Source organism: Acanthisitta chloris, unplaced genomic scaffold (assembly GCF_000695815.1).
Source record: "Acanthisitta chloris isolate BGI_N310 unplaced genomic scaffold, ASM69581v1 scaffold10544, whole genome shotgun sequence".
NCBI lineage: Eukaryota > Metazoa > Chordata > Aves > Passeriformes > Acanthisittidae > Acanthisitta > Acanthisitta chloris.
The window spans coordinates 1-12,290 of record NW_008668775.1 but is presented as its reverse complement, the minus strand read 5'-3'; the positions used below and the strand labels follow the sequence as shown (position 1 = coordinate 12,290).

Below are 12,290 nucleotides of genomic sequence, written 5' to 3'. Positions count from 1 at the left end.
TTGAAAGGGATCAAAGGATTTGTGAAGACTATCGAGAAGGGAGTTAAAATAGTCAAGGCAAGAGCTGCTAATGGCAGGGAACTTGGAATGTAAAGACAATTTCACTGTGACAAACTAAAAATAATTCCCACCTGATATGTTCCCTGTGGCTTAGCTAGGATAGATGTCCCATCTCCAAAGACAGTACAACAGGTACCATCCTCACAATTTGTTACAACAGTAGCAAACTTGGGATTCTCTACTCGCATACATTTCACCTTTTTTGAGGTGGCTGATGAGTGTTCATCTAAGAATTAATACAGAACAATGAGACATGAGCACAAGAATCATGGAAATGTCTTGTGATTCAATTTGCTTTTTCTCTCATAGTGCTGGATATTTATCTCCCAGTACAAGACTCTCATAAACTTCATTAGCATCCTTTATCACAAAATTTTGTGTTATGTAAACAATACACAATCTTTGAAATTCTGGACTGCATACTGAATATAGGAAAATAAATTAAAAAAAACAGCAAAGAATGTCTGCAACCATCTGTGGCTGGCCAGGAAAGTACACTCTAATGTATGAAGCATGGTACTAAACATAATGACCTGGATGTTTGTAACATACATGTTGGATCACTGAAATCCTCTGTGCCTATAATACAGGCTCTAAAATATGAAGAAATTCCTATTCAGCAGCACAAATCTTGGAAATCAAATCAAACCAGTATGCTAATCTGGTCGTTTCCTTCCCACTGAACAGACAGATCAGTTCAAGGTCATTAAAATCCCACAGGGGTTTCCTATTTACTCTATAAAGGTCTTTTGCCACACAGCCAGAACTTCCTAATGTGTTTGAACAGTCCAGACACCCACATGGTAAATGTACACTTCATGTTAATTAAGGAAGACAGGACTTGTCTAGAAAATGAACCAAGCTTGTTTGCTAGTATAAGGGCAGGTTGAGAGAGGACAATGAACACACTAGTCAATGCAGTCTCATAGTGAACTAGGACCATGTACATATATGCATGGAAAGAAGGAAATTTGATTGCTTACAAAAGTATATATTTTGCACCGAATACTGCCAAAAGAAAGCAGACAAACTAAGCCTAGACTGCACTAGTGGATGTTTTATCTAGGCTACTGGCATAAGCCACCTATAGTACATATTTTGATAATTATCTGCCACACAAGACAGAGCAGAGGTAAGTGCTCCCCTTTGGATTTTACCTGTTTCCTCACTACTCTCCGGTACAAAATGGTCTCCACATTTTTTATAAAAAGTTGTGATCCTGGTACCATCAGCATGTTCTACTACTCTGCTACCATCCAGCTTCTCAACAATTATCACTTCATCATCTCGTACAGTCATAACCTGAAAGAATGAAGGAACGCTCATTTATATTAGCCCTGTGATATTTGCAACAGCACCACCAACACTAGCAGGCATCACGCACCAAAACTCTGAAGAAGCTAGGCTACTGCAGCTTCATCTACTTCAGAGATCAGGGAGTCACATTTTCTTAAAAATCTTAAGCTTTTATATTTGTAACAGTGTAGTAACACAACCTGTAGGATGTTTTCAAAGAACACATCCTACAGGTTATATGAGGCAGCCCTGTCTCATACCTTAGTAGACAGTGCTATAATAATGCAAAAGTAGTAATACCTTTCCATCAGCTGGGTCAGTTGCCTGGTACATTAAGAGTGGCTTCAGATCCATTCTCTTTGTACCCTCAGTGCCCACTTGAATGCCTGTTGGAGTTGTTGTTATCCAGGTTCCTGCCTGGTTTTCCTCAAGTTGCTTAGAATTAACCAGATCCTGAACAGTATTTTCAAACAACTTGTCCTTGGTTGGGTGTGATACAATGTTTCTGCCACTGCCTTGTCCTGCAGAAACAAAAATTTCTCTATCAGGCTTGGTATTCTCTAAGGCAAAAGACAAAACCAGTGAGCACGTGTTTAACAGGTTAGAAGAAAATTACAACTCCTGTTACTCAGAGGCAGGCTCCTGACCTAACCTATTTAATGTATTCCTTAACGAGACAGATAAAGTAAACAGCATGCTAATGATGTCTGATTATGACATGACTTTGGAAGGGACTATCAATGCAAAAGAAAATCTGAATGAATTACAGAAAAAGAAGCATCCAAAACTGTCCCATGAGCTAGAAGATTAAGGTGATAGGAATTTGATAGAGCTTATCAGAACAAAATTTCATGTGAAAAGGAATAAAAATAATTTTGGTTTCAGTTAAGTTTGCAACAGTAGAAGAAAAGAAAGGTCTGGAAGTATCATCCATACAGAATGACTCCAAGTTATCAGTGTGAAAATATGGTGACCAAAAAGGCCAACACAATCCCATGGTGCATCAGAAGAAAAGTGATGGAGATTCCATCATGAAAAGGAATTGGAGAGATCTTATTAATAATGTTATAGAGAACTCTGGTCTCCCTTATTCAGGAAAAAGGAACTTAGACTAAGTGTATGTAAAAGAGCATAGTCCAGAAAGTATGCTAAAAGACTTACTGCATACATCTCCTAGCAAAAACCCCCAAAACCTAGAAGACAAAAGATGAAACTGTTCACTATAAATTTGTCAAGAATAAGCAGTGAAGAGGAAAGGTGGGGGGAAGCAGGAAAGTGATCATAAATAAAGGATAAGGAATAAAGGATATACACTGTTCACAGATGCTGAGACTGCATATATTAGAAGATGGTTTGTCAGAGTTGTTCTCAAAGATCTCTGCAATTATCCTGAGGAATATCCTAAGAAACAGGACTGGACTTGACTCTAAGTCTATTTTTAAGACCCCTTTTTCTTTGGCAGCAATTTTTATTCACATGTTTCCAATAAATTATAAGTTAATATGACAGGTCATAATTATTCTGTGTACTAAGGAGCACTGGCAGTGATCTCAGACTACACTCTGGGGCATGAAGTAAATATTTATTTGGTTCTTTCTCAGCTAAACAAAATCATGTAAGAATGGCTATATTGCCACCAATCAAGAATCATACGACTAATTGATAATGTCCAATAGTAGGTGCCTTAGAATACATACAATGAGAAGGAAAAATACAGTATCCTCTGTGAGAGAAGCATTTCTCAATACGAAGGCTAAAAACTGTGTAACACACAAGTAAACATTTAACACTACTGTACTTACAAGGATTTCTTTTAAGAGACTTTGTGTTCAATCACTCTGATACCAATGTAGTTCTTACACACCCTTTTTAGCATATTAGAAGAAAAATAAATCTGGAGTAGGGGAGAAGTGATTTGCTGTGAAGTAACATAGTAGTGTGCAGCAGATAAGTACAGGTAAAATTGCATTTTCACACTGAAATAATTTTCAGACTAAAGAAATACACCTGTTACTAAGTATCATCAGCCCTCCTAACTTTAGATCTGTCCAAAACACCAAAAATGTTACCTTTCTTAGTCCTGGTCTCAGTTAAAGGCTCCAGTTCTGGTAATGGTTGTATGTTATTTGGAATTGCAGGTGGTGGTAGGACAGGGCCGGAATCAGGACTCCTACTCACTGTGCCATCAGCAAACAGAATCTACAGAAATCAAGGACAAACTGGAGGTTAAAATCACTTCTAACACCACTAGAAAGTCCCTAAAGAATGTGCCACAAATGCAATAGCCACTAGAATACTGCGGGTGATGGCAGAGGAAAAAAGTAAAAAATCTCAGAATGAATACAAGAAATAAAGAATCTTTCTCAAAAATAATGAATAGAAGAGACTATTTCAGCTGGAAGGGATCTACAGTGATCATCTGCTCCAATCGCCTGATCACTTCAGGACTGACCAAGGTAAAGCATTGTCCAAATGCCCCTAAACACTGACAGGCATTGGGGCATCAAGCCCCTCTCTAGGAAGCCTGTTCAGTACTTGACCACCCTCTCAGTAAAGACATGCTTCCCAATGTCAAGTCTAAACCTCCTCTGGCACAGCTTTGAGCCATTCCCATGTGTCCTGTCCCTGATCCCAAGGAGAAGGGATCAGCACCTCCCTCTCCACTTCCCCTGTCAGAGAGCTGCAGAGCGTGCCAGGGTTTACCCTCAGCCTCTGCCTCTCCAGAGCAGACAAGCCCAGAGTTCTAAGCTGCTCCTCACACAACATGCCTGCCCATAGTTTCACCAACTTAGTTGCCCTGCTCTGGACTTATTCCAAAGTCCGAAATTGTGGGGCCCAGAACTGCACCCAGTGCAGTGAGGCTGCACCACCAACACTGAGCACAGCATTGACATATTCATCTGTATTGAGGTATTAAACATGCCTAGGACTACTGTTAATTTTATAGCCACCAAAACAGCTAACAAAAGGAAGTCTACGTTATTTATCTAATTACAGCTATTGTCCATTACACTCAACGCTTGACATGTATATTCTCTGTGTGTCAGATAAAGCCTAGAACTACCCCAGCCATCCCTGAATTAATATACAAATACAGTACAATGTAGAAGACAAATGGATATCATATAGAAACTCTTGAGATTGTTACTGTAAGGTAATTAAACATTTCTTCTTTTTTGAATGCTTATTTATATGCAATACACGCTTGATGATTCACATAAATTAGGTTAACATTAAGAAGATTGCACTCAATCTGTTTATACAAAGACTACTGTAAAATCATACTGGGCATATAAGATCTCCATTTTTCTATCAGGAGACAGTATGTTGAGACTATATAGACACAGAGCAACTAGCTTCTTTGCATACTTCTGAAATGGATAGGTTTCTCAGAAATCCTGGCTAAATGGTTTAAGATCTAATGCAATGAATACACATAAAGAACTTCTACTAGGAGCAGTGGTCTACTTAGACTGAAGAAAAACCTTGAGGAAATAAGGAATTATTTTGACAGTTACTAAATCAAAGCAGATGACTCCTCTTGTCATCTGTTTGCTATCTACATGTATAGTCTTGGACTTTGAAGAGAAAGTTGCTTGTAGATTGATTACAGTATTTGCAAAGATGGTATCTAGTCTACAGCACCTAAAATGTACCAGGATTCTAGGCAAACTAAATATGTGCAAATGAAGAAGATACTTAGGAATATAAAGTCTTTTTTTTCCTGAAAATTTAGGATACCTAAAGATGTCTGCAGGACTGAAGAACAGTTCAGGTGTTTTCCAGATCCCATAAAACTGTTTAGACTGAAAAATTATATAGATGCTTTTATGTTGCCAAAATACCCAAAGCCAAATTAATCCTCAGATGCTTAAGTCCAGGAATGTAGCTCTCAAAACTACATTCAGTTTTTTCCTAATCCCAAAGTTGCCTAAAATCTTCACATGCCTAAAATTTGCATACTTAAAACTCCCTATGTGCCTTAAGTTCTGACTCTGAACAAAGCCAAGAGCATTTTAGTCTTGACATGGCTGCATAACTCAGTAGTTACTTAACTCCTTCATCTACAAACTTGACACTTCTCTATCTCAGTTGACAAACACAAGTTTAAGGGAATTCAAACATGCAAGCTTTTAACAATGAATTCTCCTAAACATACCTGGGTAGATCCATCCATGAAGTATTTTATGACAGTTCCTTGATTGGTGATGATTCTTGACACCTCTTGCTCTGCTTGCCTTGCCACAGCTGTATAAAGATGAGCATTCTTTACTTCTTGGGGATAACTCTGCCTAACCAGAACTTCCAGAGTAGACTGCTTGGCCTGCTCTCTTTCGGTGTCTTTGTGCTTCGTTCCATCTTCTGTAACCTCATGTGTCTTCTCTTCACTTTCCATAACCTTTTCCTCCTTTGCTTCATCTGCTTTGGCCTCACTTTCCTTTACCAGCTCTTCCTCTTCTTCAGCAGCTGGGGCTTCACCTTTCAAACCTGAAAACAAATTCTGAATTACTTAATGTTGTGTAGCACACATTCCAACAGTGCTGAACAGCCAGCATCATAGTGTCTACAGAAGGTGTGCAATTTTGGGTGAGTAAGACTAACCCTCCTTGGCTTACTCTGTAATCCAGAGTAAGGGACAGACACCGTTATTCAGAGAAGAATTCAAAACAGTCACCTACTCAGAAACTCTGCATCCTCCTGTGGCTGTCCTTCCAAGTGAAACCAAGGGAAATTTGAAGATGAATTTATTATGGATGCTGAACTTTTGGAAGGCTAACATTAGGTGAGGGGAATTTCCTAACTGCTCATAAAGGTGAAAAAAAGTTACTGAGTTTCGCCAAATTTGAATTTGTATAGAAACCAAAGTTATTATTTTGTCTACTTGAACAAGTAAGTTTTTAAGATTCAATTATGGCAGTGTGTCAAGTGTGCTAACAGATGCAATTATGGTAGCTGTGTCCAGACACTACAGGTACATGCCTGTAATTGCTCTGTTCACCTCAGCTATTCAGCATTTCAACGTAGGCTCCTTGTCAAACTCTGTATGTCTGAAAACCCTGTGTATGTTCTTTACTTCACACCAGAGTAATCAGAGCATATTTACTGGACTCTACAGATTTGTTATACATAGGTATTAGATGACATCTATATGCAGCTGGTTTTAAAACTGATTAAATGGCAAAAACACCCACATTTGTCTGATTCAAAACCTAACTACATGACTGAACCACCACAAGATTTACTACAGTTTACAGCATGCAAAGATGAACCTCACGCTGTTTTTCAAAAACACTGGGAAATGGAACTATTGCAGAAGGATATGTCAGGCACAGGAACTTGTAAGTATTTATATAGCCCATCAGTCTTCTAAAGGAAATTCAATGATAAGGGCAGAAAACCTTATTATGAGCATCTTCTCTGTATGTACTGGATGGCATAAATTAAAGGACTTCTGTGAAATAATTCCTGTTTGAAACTCATCATATATTTTAGAAAGGCAACAACAAACCTGATTGTAAAATATCAAGTAGCAGAGAGTTGATCACAGTCTGGGTTAATTTTGTTAATTATTCTTACCATTAATAGACAAGTATAGCTTAAATCTAGTATAAAATTACTACTTTTCTGTTTCAAGCCCCTGGAAATTGTAATACCTTTGTGTTCTGTGTTTAAAAGCTATCACCAAAATTCTATTTCCAGACCGGTACCAGTTACTCCTTTGACCTTTTCTTTGGCAATTAAATTGAGTTCTCTGGTGACATGGGCTCACTATAATACACATCTTCCCATGCTTTAATCATTCCTGTCACTTTTCCCTGAAGTTTTCAAAGTATTAACATTTTGTCTTGTGGACTTAAGTACATACACTGCCAAAAAAGGTGCAGATACGGGTAATGTATCTTCCTGTTATCACTCAAAATTCTTCAATATATTCATGATTTATTAATTGAATTTGCTCATTTTTCTTTAGTATTCCAACATACATGCATATTCAACTGTTTGTCCAATGTGACTCCCCAGGGCATTTTAGAGTTGCTACTTCCCTGCTCTCAATCTTTTATGTCCAAAAACTTGCAATTCTAGATTTTGTATCTGTTTTATCATTATTTATGTTGTGAATACTATTAAATAGGCATTGCAACAAACTTAGCAATCTGACATTTTAAAAAATCATATTGTTACATCAAAACTCATCAATGACGCAATAATTTTCTTCTGCAAGTTTAACTTCTTTCAAATTCCTTACTTTGCAGTGGCTCAGAAAACTAACCTCCAAAACTTTCACCAAGGAAAGTTAACACAAGTCCATTGGGACAGGAGACATTTAAACTTGGAAAAGCAAGATCATCTGACATCTCTTGTTTTTGGGAAGCTGGTTCTTCCATTTCCACCTACAGAATAAAACATGAATTAGTTTTATTCCACATTTAAAAAGAATAAAGTAGAAATTAGTCTCCAGATTTCAGTTGTAACAATTTATTTTTAAAAAGTGTTGTCTATCATTCATATTTCACATTTTGAGAGTTTATGCGTTCTGAAGTGGAAAAATTGGGTTATTTTCTTTGATTATGCTACCTTCTTCCATTCACCTTGAAGAACAGTCCTTTCTAACCTTATTAATTTTGCTGACTCATTATGCTATCTTGTACCTTGTGCATAATGTTCAGATGAGATGGCCATAAATAGAAAATGCTCAGCTGAAAGCGTGAAATAATTATTGAAGTTGCATATCGGTTATTTTACCTTTAATCATTAAAAGAACACAAAAGATTAGTAGAGCAGTACTCCCTGTCTGCTGCAAATAAAGCACTGACTCAAGAAGGGGACAGGAAGGAATGTTTGGCAGTCAAAATGTGTAATCCTTTTTTGCACTGCTCTGTAATGGAAACTTTTCTGATGACTAGAAAAGATGAGGATGACCTAAGGAATGTCTGAAGGCCCTGGAATATTTGGGAAAAAACCCAACAATAGACCCTTAAATGTCATCCCCTCAAAAACCTGTGTGACAATGGACTACACTATGCCAGTAGACATAAAAAGAAAACAGTTTTGCATTGCAGATAGAGGTAACAGAGAGAATTTGTCCTGGTATTACTCCATATTCTTGCTTTTAAGAAATAGAAATACAGGGGGGAAATGACAGATATTTTGCCACCTGTTTCTCAGCATAAAGGATGCTGTACATAAAGGTTACTTTGCATAATATTGCTGGATAATTAAGGCTACTCTCAATACCCTAAGATTGTAGTCACAGGTTCATGAAGTAGAAGTCACACAATGGGGCACAAGTAACCCTCAGCTGTCACCTACTTTTCCCAGTCTAATAGTAAAAAAAATAATAAAGTATGCCTATGTCATTAGAGAAAACTTCTAATGTAACCTGTTCTAAAAATTTCTAGGGCCTGAGGTTTTCCAATGCTTAAACTTGATTAATCTTGATGGTATTTTCCTATCAGTTAACCTGAATCAGTATTACAGAAAAATAATTTACTTCTTATTATTTCTGCTAGTTTAAGAGATGATGGCATACCTTTAGCTCTTTACAGAAAGCTATTCTGTCTCTCAACTCTAGATCAAACAAATTCAAGTCATTTAATCTTTCCCCACTTGTCAAGTTTTGTAGACCTCTAATCTTTCTTCATGCTTTCCTTGAAAGCCTTCAGTGTGGCCCGTAATATTCTTACAGTGCGTTATCCACACCTGAACACAATGCTTCAACTGAGGCCCTACCAGCCCTGAATGGAAAATACCTTCACTATACTCCTGTTTATTCACCTCAATGTGGTCTTTGCCCTTCTCATAGCTAGATGCTGTTGTGATCCACAGCAACTCTCAGACCTTTCTCTGTAGAGCTGTCATTGACACAACTGTCATCCATTCTGTAGATATACCCTGATTATTTATAGGAAATTGTAGAACCTACCACTTACTTTTACTGAACTGCATCCTATTTTACATACCACGTCCATGTGAATTTGTCATGCCTGTTTTGGATTCTAATCCTGTTCTCCACAATCCTTGCAGACTCACACAGTCAGGTGCTGTATGCACTAATATGGATACTCTCTATCGAATGCAATTCTAAACCAAGCAGTTAAAAGCCTTTTGGCTTAGAAATCCTCCCGACAGATTTTTAATGATAGGGTTATTTATTTCTATAGGGTTCGTTTGTGCTACACACTTGCTGTATGTTATGCTGGGGGCTGTCCAGCCACTCCCTATCCCACTTTCCATGCTCATGCTCTTCAAACACCTAGCTAAACTTTCAAAATTAGGTAAGAAGCACTTTTTGTGGATACATATGCACAGCATCCATGTTGAAACAAGAGTCACAAGCATTACTTCATCCACTAGATACTAGATAGTATTTCATAACAGAAATCCAGAATCTGCTTTTAAATCCTTTCCAAAGACTTGTATTGTGATGTTTTAGGCAAAAGTAACTTCCTCAAATTGCTGGTCCCCAGCTTGTGATCAGCTGGAAAGACCAAATTGCAGAGCAAGATTTTGCAAAACTACTTCCATTAATTTAATGGTTCGTTAGACTTTCCAATACAGGTTTTGGAAAGTACAGAAGAATTCTACTTGGTTAAACTAAAAATTCAGCAGTTCTTGTAACTGAGATATTAATAATCATAGAATCGTTTGTGTTGGAAGGGACCTTAAACATCATCTAGTTCCAACACCCCTGTCATGGGCAGGGACACCTTCCACTATAGGAAGAGCACGTTGCTCAAAGTGCCATCCAGCCTGGCCTTGAACACTTCCAGGGATGAGACATCTGTAACTTCTCTGGGCAACCTGTTCCAGTATCTCACCATCCTCACAGTAAAGACTTTCTTTGTAATATCTACCCTAAACCTAACCATCTCTGTTTAAAGCCATTCCCCTTGTCCTATCATTACACGCCCTGGTAAAATGTCCCTCTCTAGCTCTCTTGTAGCCCCCTGTAAGTACTGCCAGGCTGCTCTAAGGTCGTCCTGGAGCCTTCTCTTCTCCAGGCTCAAAAGCCCCAATTCTCTCAGTCTTTGTAGGAAAAGTGCTCCAGCCTTCTGATCATCTGAAGTCTAACAGGTGTAAAGCCAAACTTGACAAAATATGTGGACCATAGAAGACACACTGCTTTACATCATGGAATCATAAAGGCTAACTTCAATAACAACTGCCAATATGTACATCTGAGAAAAACTGAGATATCCTTAAAAGCACCATAAATTGTTAGGAATTTGTAAAGGCACAGCTCAAAGCCCTCTGAGAGAAATATATGTTTCTTTTACATAAGTTCATGTATTTCAATTTTTGTTTGTTTTCATTGGATTAATGTCTATTCTCTCACCTTTCCTTCTTCTTGCTTTTCCAGGCCATTAGGTGGTGAAGGGCCTGTTTTGATATGGTTTGTTTTTGCAGAAGGCAGGGATTTTCCTGATTTTTGTCTGCTTGACTTATCTTTTTTTTCTGAAGCTGACGTAATTGGAGAAATTATGGTTGGAATATGAACAGAAGGGATGTTCAGAATTCTTGCTAAGTCAGGACCTGTTTCATCATCTAAGGAAGGGAAAAACAACATTTTTAATGCAATTCATTTCCATAAATGTAGATGGCCATATTTAAAAAAAATAATATTTTGTACACTAAATTTTACCTTAGACACAATAACCTCAGTAGGGGACTTTATTATTTCAGATAGAGGGACTGAATATATAAAACTATTTAGAAAATATATTTTCATAGATTGACAACTTATTAGGCTAAAAGGCATCCTGAAACTATTGGTTTCTATGAGTTGCCAGTTGGTCATCACCTCAAAAATAAAAAAAATGCAATTTTTAAAACTCTCTTTACCTCCAGAGCATTTAGACAAGTGGAGACATTCTGAGTCTAGTATCTACTAAATGATCACTCTTGTTATGCTCTACCATGGGCTGATCCAGCATGGACTGACTCCAGCAATTCGCACTGCATAGGTCTATTTTGCTATAATTAACAGAAAGATTCTGATGATCCAGACTTGCTAAGACTCTTGCTGTTCTCAAAGGCCAAGCATTAGGACAGCCTTGTAAGCATGTTAAGAGGAAGTAGTCATGCTGCTTTCAAAACAGTTTCCTGAAAATTAATAGAACTTAGATTTTCTGTAAAACATTTTTGTTTCAACAAACTGACACTTCAATCGGCCTTCATGTTCTGTTTCAGATGACACTACTTCCCAGGGTGTTGAGTTTAGGAATAGAACCTGTTATAGGCTGTTGACTTCTTAAGAACTTTCAACTACCCCTTTCCTCTGGTTGCCCTGAAAAATGAGAACATGGTGCCTGAGGTTAAGACTGATGAAAAGTGGATTGTCAAGACTGAGAGAAAGTGTCTTCAGTATTCTTGAGAGAGATAGAAAATTCCAGAGGACCCTCTGATTAGAAAGGTTTCATTCCTTTTGCACACACATTCAGGTTTCTTGCATTTGGGAGTTGTACTCTCATAATTTTGTCAAGGCAGAAAGAAGTGCAGAGGTTCTGTAGTATCCAGCGGCGAACACAGTGCCAGATTCACAAAGAGATGAGGAGCTTATTTCTAACCTGAATGTAAGGTGGCCTGAAGTTAAATTCTGGTAATACTGGAGAAAACAAAGAATAATTCAAAACTTAAAGGATATTAACATTTAAACAAGAAACAACATAGATGCGCAAAGGCGGCAAACAGCTTGAGGCTTTTTGTCATCTTAGCTTTGGAAAATGAAATAGATACAATCATAGAATCACAGAATCAACCGGGTTGGAAAAGACCTCCAAGATCATCAACTCCAACCCTACCGTCATTACTAGACCACAGCACTAAGTGCCACATCCAGTCTCATCTTGAAACCCACCAGGGAAGATGAATCTACCACCTCCCCGAGCAGCCTATTCCAAGGCCAAATAACTCTCTCTGTAAAAAAATCTCTT

At 37.9% G+C, this 12,290-nt stretch overlaps 1 protein-coding gene across 1 annotated transcript in view; it reads right to left on the bottom strand.

The window, feature by feature from the left end:
* Positions 1-10,902, bottom strand: part of SPAG17 (sperm associated antigen 17) — a gene marked incomplete at its 5' end in the record, with an annotated part of 29,160 nt that extends 18,258 nt beyond the window's left edge. The window contains 7 exons of the mRNA XM_009073071.1: positions 132-286; positions 1,218-1,362; positions 1,657-1,877; positions 3,426-3,555; positions 5,516-5,844; positions 7,628-7,748; positions 10,694-10,902. Coding sequence (XP_009071319.1) covers positions 132-286; positions 1,218-1,362; positions 1,657-1,877; positions 3,426-3,555; positions 5,516-5,844; positions 7,628-7,748; positions 10,694-10,902 — 1,310 coding nt within the window. The remainder of the gene's footprint in view (positions 1-131; positions 287-1,217; positions 1,363-1,656; positions 1,878-3,425; positions 3,556-5,515; positions 5,845-7,627; positions 7,749-10,693) is intronic.
* Positions 10,903-12,290: the final 1,388 nt, after the last annotated feature.